The sequence below is a fragment of the Fusarium fujikuroi genome, chromosome FFUJ_chr02 (assembly GCF_900079805.1).
Source record: "Fusarium fujikuroi IMI 58289 draft genome, chromosome FFUJ_chr02".
Classification (NCBI taxonomy): domain Eukaryota; kingdom Fungi; phylum Ascomycota; class Sordariomycetes; order Hypocreales; family Nectriaceae; genus Fusarium; species Fusarium fujikuroi.
Genome location: NC_036623.1, coordinates 469,691 through 486,302, shown reverse-complemented (window position 1 = coordinate 486,302; position 16,612 = coordinate 469,691). Strand labels below are relative to the sequence as shown.

At 47.2% G+C, this 16,612-nt stretch overlaps 9 protein-coding genes; 4 read left to right on the top strand and 5 right to left on the bottom strand.

Moving 5' to 3' along the window:
* Positions 1-819: 819 nt before the first annotated feature.
* On the bottom strand, positions 820-1,562 carry FFUJ_05152 (uncharacterized protein; the record flags this gene model as incomplete). XM_023571477.1 has 3 exons in its annotated part: positions 820-1,080; positions 1,132-1,208; positions 1,262-1,562. 3 exons carry the CDS (start codon positions 1,560-1,562, stop codon positions 820-822), a joined length of 639 nt encoding a protein of 212 aa, XP_023425775.1.
* Positions 1,563-1,996: 434 nt separating this feature from the next.
* Positions 1,997-3,845, bottom strand: FFUJ_05153 (probable threonine synthase; the record flags this gene model as incomplete). XM_023571476.1 has 5 exons in its annotated part: positions 1,997-2,971; positions 3,021-3,185; positions 3,236-3,562; positions 3,639-3,728; positions 3,780-3,845. The coding sequence occupies 5 exons, from the start codon at positions 3,843-3,845 to the stop codon at positions 1,997-1,999; spliced, it is 1,623 nt and encodes a 540-aa protein (XP_023427141.1).
* Positions 3,846-4,834: 989 nt separating this feature from the next.
* Positions 4,835-5,425, top strand: FFUJ_05154 (uncharacterized protein; the record flags this gene model as incomplete). Its single annotated transcript, XM_023571475.1, has 1 exon — positions 4,835-5,425. One exon carries the CDS (start codon positions 4,835-4,837, stop codon positions 5,423-5,425), a length of 591 nt encoding a protein of 196 aa, XP_023425774.1.
* A 190-nt stretch (positions 5,426-5,615) lies between these two features.
* On the bottom strand, positions 5,616-7,203 carry FFUJ_05155 (uncharacterized protein; the record flags this gene model as incomplete). XM_023571473.1 has 4 exons in its annotated part: positions 5,616-5,867; positions 5,922-6,554; positions 6,600-7,088; positions 7,147-7,203. 4 exons carry the CDS (start codon positions 7,201-7,203, stop codon positions 5,616-5,618), a joined length of 1,431 nt encoding a protein of 476 aa, XP_023425773.1.
* A 1,169-nt stretch (positions 7,204-8,372) lies between these two features.
* FFUJ_05156 (related to nitrate assimilation regulatory protein nirA) lies at positions 8,373-10,808 on the top strand (the record flags this gene model as incomplete). XM_023571472.1 has 5 exons in its annotated part: positions 8,373-8,579; positions 8,634-9,314; positions 9,366-9,682; positions 9,727-10,080; positions 10,154-10,808. 5 exons carry the CDS (start codon positions 8,373-8,375, stop codon positions 10,806-10,808), a joined length of 2,214 nt encoding a protein of 737 aa, XP_023425772.1.
* A 327-nt stretch (positions 10,809-11,135) lies between these two features.
* Positions 11,136-12,455, top strand: FFUJ_05157 (related to hard surface induced protein 3; the record flags this gene model as incomplete). The annotated part of the gene is made up of 1 exon (XM_023571471.1): positions 11,136-12,455. The coding sequence occupies one exon, from the start codon at positions 11,136-11,138 to the stop codon at positions 12,453-12,455; it is 1,320 nt and encodes a 439-aa protein (XP_023425771.1).
* Positions 12,456-12,518: 63 nt separating this feature from the next.
* On the bottom strand, positions 12,519-13,568 carry FFUJ_05158 (uncharacterized protein; the record flags this gene model as incomplete). The annotated part of the gene is made up of 1 exon (XM_023571470.1): positions 12,519-13,568. One exon carries the CDS (start codon positions 13,566-13,568, stop codon positions 12,519-12,521), a length of 1,050 nt encoding a protein of 349 aa, XP_023425770.1.
* Positions 13,569-14,690: 1,122 nt separating this feature from the next.
* On the top strand, positions 14,691-15,565 carry FFUJ_05159 (uncharacterized protein; the record flags this gene model as incomplete). XM_023571469.1 has 2 exons in its annotated part: positions 14,691-14,908; positions 14,971-15,565. The coding sequence occupies 2 exons, from the start codon at positions 14,691-14,693 to the stop codon at positions 15,563-15,565; spliced, it is 813 nt and encodes a 270-aa protein (XP_023425769.1).
* A 156-nt stretch (positions 15,566-15,721) lies between these two features.
* On the bottom strand, positions 15,722-16,500 carry FFUJ_05160 (uncharacterized protein; the record flags this gene model as incomplete). XM_023571468.1 has 2 exons in its annotated part: positions 15,722-16,427; positions 16,481-16,500. The coding sequence occupies 2 exons, from the start codon at positions 16,498-16,500 to the stop codon at positions 15,722-15,724; spliced, it is 726 nt and encodes a 241-aa protein (XP_023425768.1).
* Positions 16,501-16,612: the final 112 nt, after the last annotated feature.

Genomic DNA, 16,612 nt, shown 5'->3' with positions numbered 1-16,612 from the left:
CAGGTACCCAGAGAGAGTAGCGCCCCCCAATATAATCTGCCACGTTTCTATCATGATTCGTATCTCAAGCTCACAGAATTCTTGAATTGTTGATTTAATAATATCAGTGTGCATCGACAAATAAAGATTTCCAAGGGCCTCCGCCAAGGGGACCTTAATAAGATCCAAAGAATTTGCCGCAGAACTAAGCCTGATAAAGGAAACAAATATCGGACCCTTGATGGTTCCAAATTCGTTTACTGACTTGTAGATCTCGGCCTCATTCCTTCAGCTCCGTGACGATCGTTTTCCAGGGAACCATTTGATATACCAAAAAGGTTCTAGAGCCCCACACCCGCCCTGCCATCCATGTTCCTGGGGACATTGGGGAGCGATGACGCAGTGTCACGACTCGATATCTGATCCTCGGTATAGATTAGACAAGTTGATATCGGTGAATGATAAGGGCCTCCGACCTTATTGAGCTCTAAAACAAGGTTAGTCTTGTGCTTTTGAGCTTGGGTTTGTAGTGACGTAGGAGCCTGTTGAGAGCTAACCAATAAAGAGCACCAACACTGCCTATGATCTCGTTGACGCAGGCCTTTGAATTCAGATGAATAATCCCTAGAAAGTAATAAAGCGCAAGGCCTCTATAACAAGTAATTAGAATCTTTGTGGTATATCTTTAGTAAACCTTTAGTCCAGTCAATATCAGCATCCTGGGTGATCGTCGGAACTTTGAAAACTCCCCAAGGACTTCTGAGATAATAATTAAAATTTCAAGTAGATACAGTATGTAATTATCTATTATCTTTACTTCTCTGGAAAACTACTGCAACATTAAAACGCCATTCCGGCAAGATAGACTGCACCAATAGCAAGGATAGCCGAAACACCCAACGATGAACCCATTTTCCAACCACTATTTGGTTCCGCACTCGTAGTTGCTGCTGATGTTTCACTAATAGCTGTTGTGGAAACACTACCAGAAGTTGAGGTCTCTGTTGTTTGAGCTTGACTAGTTTCATCTCTGCTTGTAGTTTCAGCTGTGCTTCTGCTCGCGGTCTCTGCCAAAGTTGAAGTGACCTTCTCATCAGACGACTATTCCATATTAGCAGTCTATTTTCCAAGCTTGTTTCTATGTGAACTGACTGTTGATCCAGTCTCAATAGCCTGGCTAGCAGAAGCCGTATCAGTCTCACAAACTCTACTCAAAACATCCCCATAGACTAGCACAAGGTCAGCTCTCTATTCAACAAACTATCCATAGATTGAAACTCACGGTTATACGCAGATGGACCACAGATATCCCATACGCAATCCTCCTCTCTCTCAACCCAATCAACAGAGTCATTGCACCAGCACTGAACAACACCCTCTCTCGTACAAGACTTGTAGTTTCCATACGTCTTGTAGCAAGCTTGAAAGCATTCTGCACGCTTTTCTTCGAGGTCAAAGGCTTCGGCTCCCGAGGCTGTTGGGGCGAGGGTGACGGTTGCTAGATAGCCACTTTCGGTGTTGGCTGCAGCTGATACGCTGGCTAGACCTGAGAGCAGAGGCAAAGTGAACAAATGAGGCCTCATTTTGTCAAGAAATATCCAGTGATTGTGTGAATTGACAAGGTTTGAAGTTTGATCGAGGACGTAGGGCATTTATCTAATTGCTGAGGCATATTTGCTGAAAGCAGGGGTTGTCTCAGCTGAACATTAGACCATCTTGGCATTTCACTTACCCCAGCCAGCCCTTGAGAATTAGCCATGTGAGACTCTGGCATATAGATAGCGCCAAAAAATGGCTCGACAAGGCAAACAAGGCATATTTTCAATAAAGCCGAAAGCGCACATTAATGAGTCCCCGGAACTGCTCAGAAACATTCACTTCATTATTTCATATTCAGGTCATCTTAAACTCAGAAAACACAGAAAAGATGTCTAATTCGTCTTTTGTCTTTTGATCATTTTAACCCTCTAAATATGCATTCGAAACCCAGAACAAACACCTTTCTTTCATCTCACATTCATCGCTGTCCGCTAAGCTCCTTCTCAACCTGCTCCTTAACAAGCTCCCTCACAGCCTTCCAGTCATTCGAAACATCAGAAACGCGCTTAGGCAACTTCTCAAGACCGACGAACTCCTCAGGGAGAACCTTCTCCTGGAAGTTGAAGTCCTTCTCATCCTTGAGAGCCAGCTCAACGGCACCGGCGAACTTGGCGGGGTGAGCTGTGCACAGAGAAATGTGAGGAAGGTTGGCCTCAGCGCGTTGGGCAGATCGGAGAGAGGCGGTGACACCGATGGAGGAGTGGGGGTCGAGAACGTAGCTGAATTGCTCGTAGATGCTCTTGATGGTCTCGAGAGTCTCGGGATCACTGACGCGTTCGCTCTCAAATGTCTTGCGGGCGCTGTTGAGAACGTCCACGTAGACGGGGCCGAAACCGCCCTTGACCTTGAGATCCTTGAGCCAAGTGGCGACTTCTTGACCGGCTTGCTTGCGGTTGAACTCAACATCCATACCAACAGTAGCAGCAAACTCATAAGCCAAGAACCAAAGCAGACGCTCAAAATTGCTCGAAACCAAGATGTCCATAGCAGGGCTAAGAGTCTCCTTGACACCCTCCTCATGGGCCTTGACACCATCGACCTCCAGACCACCTTGAGCCTCGGGGCCCCTGGCGGGCTGCTTCTCGTACTTTCCAGACTTCCAGAATCGATCAAGGATATCGTTCTCGTTAGTCGCGATAACAAGCTTGTCGACGGGAAGACCCATGCGAGTGGCGAAGTAGCCGGCGAGGATGTCGCCAAAGTTTCCGGTGGGGACAACGAAGCGCACCTTGTCGCCGACCTTGAAGGTGGAGGACTTCTTGGCGAGGGAGAAGTAGGAGTAGAAGTAGTACACGATCTGGGCGAGGATGCGGGAGAAGTTGATGGAGTTGACGGCGCCGAGCTTAAGGGAGGCGTTGGTCTCGGGGTCGCCAAAGAGGGCCTTGACGATGTCCTATCAATTCGTTAGCGCGGCGCGAAGGACGTGCAAAAGGCGTACTCACTTGGCAGTCGTCGAAGGTACCGGTGACGGCAAGGTTGTGCACATTGGCATCAGTGCACGTCGTCATCTGAAGCTCCTGAATCGGGCTGACACGGCCCTTGGGATGCAGAATAGTAACTGACACATCCTTCTTACCCCTCAAACCATGAATAGCAGCGGATCCAGTCTAATTCACACGTCAGGATATTACCGCAATCAGGCCACAGCATGACTCACATCACCACTCGTCGCACCAACAACAGTCAAGTGATGTCGGTCTTTACCCTCCTTGCCCTCGTTCTTTCGCGCGAGGAGGTATTCGAAAAGATTGCCGAGGAACTGGAGCGCGCAGTCCTTGAAGGAGTAGCTAGGGCCGTGGAAGAGTTCGAGGAGGTGCAGATTGTCCTTGAGCTGGACGAGGGGTGTGACTTCTTGGGCGCGGAACGTAGAGTAGCTTCGGTTGATGATGCCTTGTAGGTCTTCGGCGGGGATTTCGCTGCGGGAGATGTAGAGGCTGAAGATCTGGAAGGCCAATTCCTGGTACGAGAGGTCTTTCCAGCTTTGCTAGTATCGCGTTAATCGTGATCCCGACATTCGTCGCTTTCGATCGCAGCCAAGAGGTGCATTGATCGGCTCGTACGCACCCATTCTGTCGCAGCGGGAATCTCATGGGGGAGAAAAGACCACCATCGGCAGCCAATCCCTTTAGGACAACGGTCTCGAAGGAGAGCTTTTGGAGGTCAGCAGAGTGTCAATTCGAGTATTGACGGATAGATCGTACACCATAGTCGCCACCTCTCGTGGAGAGGTAGACTTGCGATTGCGTATGTGTCGAATCGGTGGCCATTGTTGTTTTGCTTGTTGATGCTTGGAAAATTCTTGGTGCCCCTCGTTGGGAAATGGGATCGAATGAGTCGCGAATGGCAGCCACCCCGCCGGAATTTTAATCGACCGGCCGGTATCGGAACCGGAGCCGGGGCCGGATGCACTAATTGAGACCTGGAGCGATGAAATAGAGTCATAACGTGTAAAAGAATTGACATGATTGGTTCATTGTTCTTCTATACCACTTTGCATATTCAGCTTAATAGAGATACATATAGCATAGAGGTGCTTCAAAATAATTGTTGAAGCCACTGGTACGGTGTACACGGCTGCGGTGTAACTAAATATCTCTCGTTGTCATACGCCTTCATAGGCGGAGCACCAGCTAGTTTTGGTATTAATCTCGATAACATAAATCTGACAAAACAAATTGAAGCCTTGATTCGTTTTTTTTGTCATCCTATTGTTTATCTTAGTACTTTTAAACCTTTGGAGTAGCTTTCTTTGAAGTAGAAATTGTAAAGCCAACTTGTCTCCCACTCCCGTCGAAGGTACTGGTAAATGGCCTCGTCTTGTCAATTCGGTGATTTCTCCTCTTAGCACCTAAATAATCCCTGAAGTCGATCCGCCAGCGTACCTTAACAGCAAGGCGCAGCTCGTCGTATTCCTTCTACAGGGGATGGAAGAACGGCACAGCAAAGAAATTACGAGCTTCGCCAACCAATCAAAGCTGTTCTTTCTTGAACTAACCCATTCGCTTCTACCGCAATCTCCTATAGCATGGGTCGTTTAGAGGTCATAGGACAACAATTCAGCCGCCAGCAGAAGGATTTGGCGAACGCTAACGATCATACGTTACGGTTGGTTCGTTGAGTCAGTCACTGGGCAAAAGACCCCTGTGAGTTTTTTGTTTAAAGCATGGTCATCCTCCACGTCAAAGCCTGACATGTCAAATCTCTCGTTAAACTTGTCACTCGTTTACAAGAGACACTCGTTAAAAGGACCTTCAAAATGGTCAAATCAATTCTTTTGGCTGCCATCCCACTGCTCATGCTCGCCGAGCAAGCCCTTGGATTCGGCTGCTCAACTCACAGCTACACAACATGCGAAGATAAAATAGTCCATTGGTTTGACCCCGACGACGGGATGATCTGTGACCCTCTCGACTGTGATGGCGGCCGAGCACCCCCAAAGACTGGCGTGCCTGGATGTGCCGGATATACCGGCACTGAGACCATCGGAACCTCATATCTCTCGTGCTGGAAACCTTCGACTACGCTTGTTGCTGCAGCTGCGGAGACGACATCGGAAACGACAGTGACGGAAACTGCTGAGCCTAGTACTGTGATTAAGGTTGAAACGAGGACTACGACGAGGCATGCCGTATCTGCATCAGCAGAACCGATGGGAATCACATCAAGGACTGGATCAACTACTGTGGCTCCGATACTGCCATCGGAGACCAAATCGACTGAGGAGGCTGCTTCTACTTCTACACCTGCTGCGGCGGCAGCTACTGCTGCGCCTAATGCGGCTGGAGTTATGGAGAGGTCTCTTATTGCCGCTGCTGGTGTTGCGCTTGGAGCGATTGTGCTCCTCTAATTTGGTCCTAGAAATTAATGATTGACGGGAACATATTGATTTACGGCATGACTTGAATAATGATGTCAACTCTTTGGCATGAATAATATTTAATTTTCTTCCCCCAGGAGCTCCAATCTTTTCTGATCAGCTTTCATACCTATTTCCAACTTTGCAGGCTTGACAACCAACAACCTCAGCTTGACGGGAATCAATAGCTTCCAATGGACCCGAACACTACCTTAAAATGGACCATCAACATCTCCAGATCTCCATCGTTATCAGACTTTTTGACTTTGTCCCGACTGGTCGATTCAGATAGTCGTCCTAGTAGGGTCCCGTTCAATTCCTTCAGTAATACAGCTTGATCCATCCACTTGATGCGAGCATAATCAACCTGATATTCCGCGAGTAACGTCTCAATCTCATTGCTCTGAGCTTCCAAGGCACTCGATGTTGCCCACTAGATAAGGAGTCAGTAACCTCCGATAGTCAGACTAGCCGGAGAATGACTTACTACAGCTGCCAGGCATGGTGGGATATAGCTGGCACCAAGAGGTCTGAGATCGTACACTGATTTAGCAAGGATGATGAGTTCGTTCGCTAGCATTGATGCTTCCAGGAGTAAGACGCCTTCGTCTGGATATGCTGCCCCAAGTATTCTGTTCAAAGCTAGTGCTGCCGTGAGAAGGATCGCTTCCGTAACTTGAAGCATGTGAACAAGCTTTTGTCGACAGTGTAAGTTTTCAGAAGGATCCTTCTGCTCTCTTACGCTGTCGAGCTGGTGCTGTATTCTTGCATGATCGTCCCGCAACTCTCTGTACGTGGTTTTGATTTCTTCCACGTGTCGAAGAGGCTCGTGCAATAGTCTCGGTATCCTCAGAAATCTTTGCACTTGGAAAGATCGAACGTGAGGATCTTGATTATAGTCGTATGCGTTTTGGCGTGACTGTGAGCTCAGGTCATTGACGTATTGTTCCAAGTCGATTCGTGTATCCACAAGAGCCTCGAAGAATAGAGCTATCAATGAGCTCTCCAGTAACTTGAGTTCGAAAATGCTACTCTGGCCTTTTTCTGTTACTGCGTTCATGAAACATGCAAGTATTTGCCCATGGCTCCGCGACTCATTACCTGCTTGTCCCAGCCAGCTCTTTGGGATTATCAGTGCATGCTCTCTACATAAGAATGTACTTACCTGGCATATCGTCAGGATTGGAAAGGCTGCAACGTCCTCGAAGCCGATCTGTGTAGCTTTCTTATCTTGGAGACCTCTCAATACTTTCAAGCTGCTGCTATACTTGGCTTCAACTTGAGATGGGATCTCATATGTATAATGATAAGGCAAGGTACTTGTCATCAAATCAACAGAAACATCGAGAGCATGGCTATGACCAAGCCTTTTGGGAACATGCTCTAGAAAGTCCCCATAACAGTGGAGGCCATATCGAAAGTCTGTTACTTCTAGAGCCGCAACAAGTTTGGCTTGTAGAAGAGTTAACGAGTTTTGAGGCTTATGCAAAATGGATGCCTGAGATGATGTCTCGCGCTTTCGTGGTTTCGAAAAGCTGGTCTTGAATGGCTTGGTGAATGATACGGGTTTGAAGACATATTTCTGTTCACCTGAACCGACGCATGGGACTCCAAGTCGTGCACACCTTGAGCAAGCTGGCTTGACTTGGTCACACTAGTTTATGTAAGTAGGTTCCTCTTTTCCTAGCATGTATTTAGACCTCTGTGCTTACCTTCTTCTTCTGCTTCAAACAAGAGTTACAGCCTCTGCTTCTCGGAACGCCAGGCATAATAACGAACAGATAATTGGATATCCCATAAAAATTAAAGTATTTTTGCCACGACATATGTTTACTTTACGTCTTTTATGATATTACATGCCTGGCTTGTGAGGCGATGTGATCCCCGCCACAAATAAGACAGCGCTGGGTAAGACCACGTTGGGAATAGTGACATGTCCTGGTGCAGATCGCGTGGTGCGTCATAACAGCGGTTTGGGTAATTCCCGCCGACCAGGACCCTGGATTTTCAATAGTCTGGCAGCCAAGAACGTTAATCCCGGAGCTTGATATTCAATATTGCATAATTGGCCGATCTGGGATCTGCCAACGAGTGGTGGAGATGGCAAATGTGAGATCGGAAGCCGGAATTCGGGGTGACGAACGGAATTTAAATGCTGATATCCACCTTGAAGCGCGTTTAATACTTCCCTTTAATTCATAATCCAGATGGGGATTATGTGAGATTGCTGATGGGCTCTATGCGTTGCAGTTTCAGGGACTGATCCTTATCCCCGATCTTCAAGATCTTCAGTTGACAACACAGAGAAACAGAGACCAATATATCATTAAAGATAAGTCGCTACACTAGTATCAGAAGATCAAGCCTTTATGGCCATTTCTGTGGCTTGAATAATATCTCTACCAGTTTATTCATGATAGTTGTGTCATTCGTTCACACGCAGTAGCTTGATAGGCATACAAAATAATGACCAATTTTGATATAAACTGAATATTGGGGACGAATTTGTTACCTAAGAGATATAGGCATCATGAACAAAAAGGGCCTCCAAGCTCCTGCAGGCTCGATGACAGGTCGGCGGTGAGGCTGGCACTAGAGGCTGATCTCAATGCATGGCACATCATAATGAACCAGCTTATTAGAAATACAGGATATATCCCGGCGCAGTTGATTGAGCGAATCAGAAGGTATCTCTTATATGGAGGCTGTTGTGGCTCCCCAAGAAACAAAGCGCATCATGCTTCAACAACCATGACATCATGGTTCGAACATAGAAAAAGCACATTACGGCTCTTTAGCAGGAAATTAATACTCATATGAGTCAATTACGCACTTGTGTGGTCTCACGTTTCGGCTAAGGGCTGTGTCCTTCCGATATCACACCCGTAAAAGTCATGGCAGTTCTGCCTTTCTACCAAGCTACATCAACCTACCGAAGATGATACCTCATAGAACGCCAAGTATTTCCGAAGCATCGACATCATCAGCTCAACAGACCTCTCAAGCAGGTGGTCCTCGACGGTTACTCCCAGCTGCTCGTCCCCAGCCGGCCGAAAATTCTACTCACTATCATACTGCTCCCCTGGCAAGAAAACGAGCTCCCATAGCCTTGGCATGCGAATCATGTCGGCAGAAGAAAGTAAAGGTCAGTGTGGATTCCATCACGTGTGTTGTGGTGGCAACTCATCGGTTGATATAGTGTAACGGAGCTCGGCCGGTATGCTCTCAATGTCGGGCACGGAAATCCGGGTGTGTTTACCGAGTGGCATCCGACACAGACTATCGTGATAAGTACGAGGCACTTCTGGAATCACACCCTGCAGCGGTTGTATACCGAGCTATTCAATCACGACCAAGAAATGAAGGACTCGAAATCGTACGACGGATTCAAGCTGGTGTCGATGCCGAAACCTTGATGCGTCAACTATCAAGCGCCGATTTACTGCTCCAAGTACAACTCGAGCCTGAAACAAGATCACGATATCAATTCATCTACTCGCCGCTCATGCCTACATATCTGCAGACTGACGAGAATCCCTTCATGAGATCTCTTGTACATGAGTGGAGTACGAGAGATGATGTTGTTAGTATTGCATCTCCGGTTTTTACGGACACAGATTTGGGATATCGGGCACAGTATTTGAGACCTCATCACGCAGCAACCATCGTTGACTCAAGACTGGATGAGATAATGCCTTCGAGATGGACTGCTGTGAATGTTAGCGATGACAAGATGAGAGAGCTTGTACGTGCCTATTTTCTTCAGGAATATGACTGGTTCACGTTCTTTCATAAGGACTATTTCTTCGATGATATGACCAGTGGATCCAATACATTTTGCTCATCACTTCTCGTCAACGCTGTTTTAGCAGTTGGATGCGTAAGTCCCCCCAGTCTACTATCAAGTGTATTCTTGCTAACAACCTGTTAGCAATGTCGGAACAATGTATCCGAGCCCGCAGAGTATTGGAATCCCAATAGTCTTGGTTATAAATTCCTCGAAGAAGCGAAAAGGCTATGGATAGTTGAGGTGACCTATAACAGAAGCTTGACAACGCTGCAAGCAGCTCTGGTCTTGAATACTATCATCAATATGTTTGATATGGATCATTTATCATCAGAATTCCTCGTCCGGTCAATAGAAATAGCCCATGAGTTGGGGTTATTCGAACCAACAACATACATCATGAACAAGAAGTTGAGGAACTCATATGATCTTACAGCCTGGTCTTTGTTTCACTGGCAATGGTAAGACTCTCCTCTTCTGGCTGAATCAGAGCTAACAGAAGCAGTACATTGAGCTACCAATTCATGACTCAGCCGTTATTAACAGCACCACCAAAGACTCCGCTACCTGACCCTGAACACGATCCAAACTGGTATAGTGAAATTTGGCTGAAGTATCCTTCAAGCTCAACGCTGGTGCCACTGCGGATTGGCTTGGTGTTCAAAGCAAAGATGAGCTTTAGTGTCCTTCTTAACGAGGCCATGTTGGAAGTTGACAAAGATTCAACTGATTCTTACTTATTCCAAAACGGGGGTAAAAAGATCGTCGAGATGACGGAAAGGCTGGATGCATGGTATAAATCGATGCCAGAACCGCTGTCACCAACAAAGATTGTTTCGCCTTCACAACTCAAGTTACAGTAGGTCACCCCTATCTAATTCGAATGCCAGAGAATGATATACAGTTGTTCGACAGTTATTAACATCTCCCAGTCTTCATTATTGCTACGTCATCATTCAGCTTTACGAGATTCTCGCACCAGGGGGACAAAGACAAGCCCCAAACCTCCCGAGCGAAGAAGACGAACTTCAAAGATCCCTTTCAAAATACCGAGGCTACTTTGAGACCATTCTCCGAATTCACTATCTCCGACATAGCTTTGAATACGGAAACATGATGCTGACACGTTTTCTCGCGATGCTAGCATTTCTATCCCTAAGCAAAATCGAATCCTTGACAACATCTACCGGGCCAGGGCATATCATGACAGGATCTGGATTAGATATCGGCGACACAGATCCCAAGGAAGCAAGAGCTACACTGTTAATAGCTCAAAAAGGCCTCAGCGATCAGGGGAGAGGCTATTACTTACCGAGGACATTGTTGCGCGACGTTCTGGCGAATATGACGGCGAGTGATGCTACGATTCTTCAGAGCTTTATAACGATCCCTTCTGAGGGGCCGGAGAAGATGCAGGAGAGGAAGATGTATATGGAGAGTCACTGTCCTCCAGATATTCTGCGCATAGCGAATGATCCGAATAAGCAGCCGGATGGGAACTGGATTCGAAGGTTCGCGATGTTGACGCTTGGGGAGCACTCTGGGCGGTCGATTTTGGGGATGATATCTGGAGGGAGTGAAATCTAAGCTGGGCGTTATCATAAAGAGCGGACTGAATGATACGGCAAAATATCAAGACTTTCTTATTTAGATTCCAGGGTTCTGCAAATCATTAAAGTGTGATATTTGGGACAAATATCTAATACAGCCTTCAGAAGACGCGGATTATCTTCACCCTGGTTACATATTGAACAGGGGACCTTTCAGGTGTTGGTCGCTAGCCAGACCCCGCTCATCAGACATATAAAAATGGCTGCCCTGCGCAGCTCTATCTCGTTACACGTACTTATCGTTTATACACGTTACGAAAGCTCATCACTTAGCGTTCTGTTTCCATCAACACCATAGCCAACAATGACAACTCCCACTATCTCTAGCGGATCGGCCCTGTGGCTTAAAGGTCTTCGAGGCATTGGCGCCCTTTTCGTATATTTCCATCATCATCAGCAATTCCCACGAGACGATGTCGATGCCGTCATGCTTGAGCGCTCCTTTGGATACAGAGGGAGATACGAGCTAGCCACGATGCCTTTTATTCGCCTGCTTTTCAGTGGAGGGCACTTTGCGGTCGCCATCTTTTTCGTTGCATCGGGATACGCACTCTCGGCGACTCCCTTGCGTCTGATACATGCGGCAAGATATGAGAAATTAGGAGCGGTGATTGCATCTTCGCTCTTCCGAAGATGGTTGCGCTTGTTCGCTCCTGTTTTCGTTACGACTCTGGTTGTAATACTCTTCCAACACGGTATCGAGGCCTTGTGGCCAGGGATTGGGCTCTCTGAGCTCTCTTTGTATGGGGACATTGTTCTTCTCTTGCAACAACTGAGAGAGTTCTCATTTCCCTTCTTTAGAAAGACAGGGCCCAGTGGTTACGCAGCCACGTTCGATCATAACCCTCACCTTTGGACCATTCAGGTTGAGTTTATCGGGTCACTCATCATATACATGTCTCTTGTGGCGCTCAGCCGGTTGAAGACTATTAGCCGGATTTTCTGGATGACTTTTATGATTATGTACTTTTTGTACTTCGTGGATTGCTGGTATGGAGCCATGTTCATTGCCGGAATGCTCACTTGTGACATCCATCTTCTCACCTCCGCTGATACTTTCCACCGCGAATCTCAAGAGAACGGCGATATTCGAGCAGGGTTTGGAAAGTGGGCTGTGATTATTGTAGGTTTATATCTGGGAGGTGTTCCGCATGTACCTTCAACACGACTGCTTGCCCGCAATCCAGGATGGACCCTACTATCCAGTCTGAAGCCCGAGATCATGGCCGACCCGAAGTGGATTTATCTCTTTTGGTCTGCTACGCTGATAGTGGGCGTAGTGCCATACATGCAGATAATTAAGAAGATTCTGTGCAGTCGAATATGCCAGGAGCTTGGTCGGATATCTTATGGGCTGTATCTAATTCATGGCCCAGTCATGTGGACTTTTGGCGCAGCCTTGTACTCCTGGGCTGGCTGTTGCAGGGCAGCAAACTCTGGACAGGAAACACTGCAGTCAATCCTGGGTCTGGAGTTAGGATTTGTTCTTTCACACTTTATTCTATTGCCTCTCACTCTAGCACTGGCAAGGCTTGTGGCTGACTTGGTGGACGCACCCAGCATTAGGCTTGCGAAATGGCTTTACGAGAGCTCGCTTCACAAGGAACCAGATAACATCTACTAGAATTATGACTAGCAGGAAACTAAATACACGTTACATGATTGAAAAGGCCATATTTATGACTAGCTAGAAGCAGACCTTTGTCTGCCATGCCATCGTAGGTCCCATCTTAGGCAACTGTGGCTCGGGCCGGAACGCATATCCTTCGAACCAATTCAGACAATGCTCGATATGATTCGGAGCAATGTCCCGCGGACAAACATGCTTTCCAGTTTCCTTGGCTTTCCAGTACCGCTTCAATGTGACGACGCAGTGGGCGAGGTGAAACTCATCATCCCACGGCACCACCATGTGCAGCGATCCGAGCCAACTAGGTCGTATGAAGCTCCTCTCCTTGACAGCAGTGCTCATGACTTTATAGCGATCATGGAACCACGCCTGGTATCGATCTTCTTCAGGATCCCAAGCTGCCGCGGGGATAAGGGCCTGGTCGTCCATTCTGATTTTCCATTCTCCATTGTCATGGGGGTTCTTCTGTGACCATTCCGTGGCATTGTGGTATAGAATACGCAGTTGACGCTTTGGTCCATCGCTACCAGGTGTTGGGTACCGGATGTAGCCTTCTTCAGACCAGGAAACATTGTGTGAAGACGCACTTGGAAAGGCAAACACCAGGATGAGAGCCAGAAGGGATAGGAGACCAACACTGGTGATGATTGATCGGATCCAGAACCTTTGAGACCTCCTCTGGGAATCTTGGTCGCTCAACTCATCTGAAGGTAGGGGAAGATATCTAAAGGTGCTGAAGAGGGATCGCAATTTGCTATACTGAGGTTGAGGCTGCTCCATTGATGCAGAGATGCTTGGTGTTCTCCATGCTTCCGTGTCTACTTTGACCACAAGAGAGTAAGCAGCATCACTGCCGCCCCCAAGAGTATTCGGTAAGTGGAATGCGCGAGAAATGACATTCTGATTCTTGAGACCATCGTCTAATTTCTTTTCAGGCATGCAACGACCTGTAGCCTGCTGAGAGGGCACAGATTTGGACTTCTCAACCAGAATCACAGTGATGGGATCGACATTGTCGTCGTTCGACTCCGTGTTCTCGTAAGTTTGTTCGGCCTGCGAGTCGTAGCACGCCACAAGTTGGAGTTGTCGTGGGAAAGTAGATGCCATGATTTATCAAACGGTCCAAAGTGTTACAATATTGCAAAGATTTCTTGGTTATCTGGTGTTTCCGAGTTGAGTGAATTCCTTGAGGTAAACGGCGTTCTCGACGTGGGCGATGGCCAGATACCCAACTTTTGCGATCAACCAGCGTTACTTGGGCAGGTATTGTTGGTCCTAACTGTTTTGAATAGATGAGTCGATTATTTGGACGAAACAGGAAATCTCCGATCGTCAACATGGCTTCTCTTCAGTCTAATCCATGCCCAGTTGTTAGTTGTTGCCGCAGGATCTGCAGTAAGTTGTCTCACAAGCATCAAGGTATCTTTGCATATCGGCATTTGACCGGAGCCTATTCTGCTTGGAAGTTCAACATTTAGCTGCACTCCCCGTTTAGCGAAGGAAAACAACTACGTATATGCGAGTATGTTGGTTGAGGCCAGTCCATCACTGCGCCAAGAGGAACATGTGATGATGCCTTTTCCGCTTTCAATACAACCCAATTCCAAGATTTGAGAGGATAGGTTATCGAATAAGCCGAAATAAGGTTAATTTAACCTTGTTGCTTGATGCCTGATCTATGTTGGTCCTTTTGCTCTCCCTCAAAAGGAGGCTGATCGCAATACACCCCTCAATCTTCCTCGTATCCATGAAAGATCCTATTCTCTTGGCAAGCATGGGTTTCATTGCGGCTGCAACGTCGGGTGCGACCAACAAATGCGAGTTGAATCCGTGCATATGTTTGAGAGGGGCACCGCAGAATCAATCCAGTAGACCAACACTATGCAGGTGAGTAATAGAGAGTAATGATCTACACGCCTTGAGGGGCTGAGAGGAGGTTACAGTGAGAGCTCAAGCATATCCTGAGCCGCCATGCTCAAACAGAACTTTGCAATGGGGCCCATATTACCATAATAGATACTAGAATTGTTTCCAGAGCAAGCCTTTGGAGTAAGTTAATCTTAACACGATTTATACCTACTACCAAATTCAGAGAAAGATATTGATTGCCTGAAAGCCACTTCGAAATGGTAAGACAGTATCCAATCAGCATATCTCGTATGAAAGACCAGTTACTGACTGGGATAGACTGCGCGGCTCAAGACATCTCTGGTGCTCATCCCTTTGAGCATGGTTCTTTTGAGCTGCGCAAGAATATGGCAGACTGTTTCTAGTCTCACAGACGTGTCGCCACTATTCCAGAGTCTCTGGCAGGTTCCAATCAAGATATCCGAGACTTATGACTGCCACCAGAACTCTACCATCGAGATTCTTTCAATTGACCCCTTCGTCATGTATATCAACAACTTTCTGTCTGAATATGAAGTGAACCATCTTCTGGAAATTAGGTTAGAACTACCATTCAGATTTGCCGTAACTTTCACGTAAACTGACTGTTTCTCTATTTTAGTCATGACAATTTTGAGCAGTCACCAGTCTATGACGAGAACCTCAAAACAGTCGTCGACACACGCTTTCGCACCTCACAATCCTCAATGGTACCAAAGAGCGATATCGTTGGTAAATGCCTGTCCTGGAAGATGAAGTCGATTCTCGGCAATATCCAGCACATCGATACAGAGCCCATCCAGATCGTCAAATACGAACCTAGTGAGAGGTTTCGTATCCATATGGACTGGTTCGACAAGCCCCGTAACAGAACATATAGCCGCAAACATCCGAAGAGGCCTTACAATAGACTGGCCAGTATCTTTGCCTACTTGGATGATGATTGCACCGGCGGGGAGACCTACTTTCCTGAAGTACAAGGCGTTTCTAGAGCGGCTGACGGAGATAAGTTCTCAAGGACAGAGTCAGGAAAGGGACTGCTAGTTCGCCCCAAGAAGGGCAATGCGGTGTTTTGGAATAATCTTCTACCTAACGGCACGGGCGACCCTCGCGTCGCTCATGCTGGCTTACCGGTCCATGCTGGAAGGAAGATTGGTATCAATCTATTTAGTCACTACTATTATGATGCGCCGATGGTTGGCGGAGATGAAGAATGAGCAGTATCTTCGCTATGGAAGGATGTGCTGGCAAGTTGCTTATAGTAGGGTATGTAGCGTGCTGAAGTATGAAGAGACATCACCAACATAAGAGCTTGAAAGACCATATGGTGAGAGCCAAAGAATGCAAAATATTGTTGTATGCGTCATGTACTGCTAAAGATAGTCTGAAGCAAGTTCTACGCCTGCCTGAACCCTTCCTTTCAGTGCACCAGGCTGCAACAGTACCGTGATGCAATGCTGAATATGGCGCTCATTATCGTATCGAGGCTCTACCGTAACGTTGTTGAACCGTGCTCTATACTGCTTCTTCCAGTAGAACAAGCAGTGCGCCATATGCCACTCTCCTGTAGAATAGAACAAGAACCCAGGCTCGTCAGCTTTAGGTCCCAGTTCTTCTACCGAAATACCCTTCGTGAGGTTCTGGTCTGAGTAATACGGCCATTTCCCTCCCTTCTCGTGTCCCATCCTCTCAAACTCAGCCGTTAGGGCGTCATCTCTGCAGTGGTCGGGGAGCCAGGCGGCAGCGAGGGCATCGTATTTGCAACCCATCTCCACAGCCTCGGCCACTGAATCACCACAGTTGCAATGTCCTAGTGGTGCAGTATGTATAATGGCCTGGTTTTCCGATGCCGTTGCTGCTCTTTGCGGTTCTGTGCACGCTGCTGACGGAGCTATGAGAGCGACGAATCCGGGGACTGCTAGGCTCAGTAGGATCATGTCTTTGAGCAGTAACCAAGGATGATCCAAGAAGAATTTTATCATCTTGTCAATACGATGATGGCCCGAACTTGATGAATAATTGGGGCGATCCGGGGCTGAATTACAGTCGGACGCTTTTTCTGTACTGCTGCCAGGAAGTCTCAATGAAGCCGTCAACAATCCATATTCATTTCGTGGCAAGTTGATACTTACTCTTGGTACACAAAGTCCATGGTATATTGAAGCACGTTGGCCAATCCTTTCTGGGGTCGTGGAGTGTGTGTGAGTCTCTCAGCAGCTTCACGCCGTAGCAGGCTCAGAAATTGCGTATGGGCCTACGCGTTG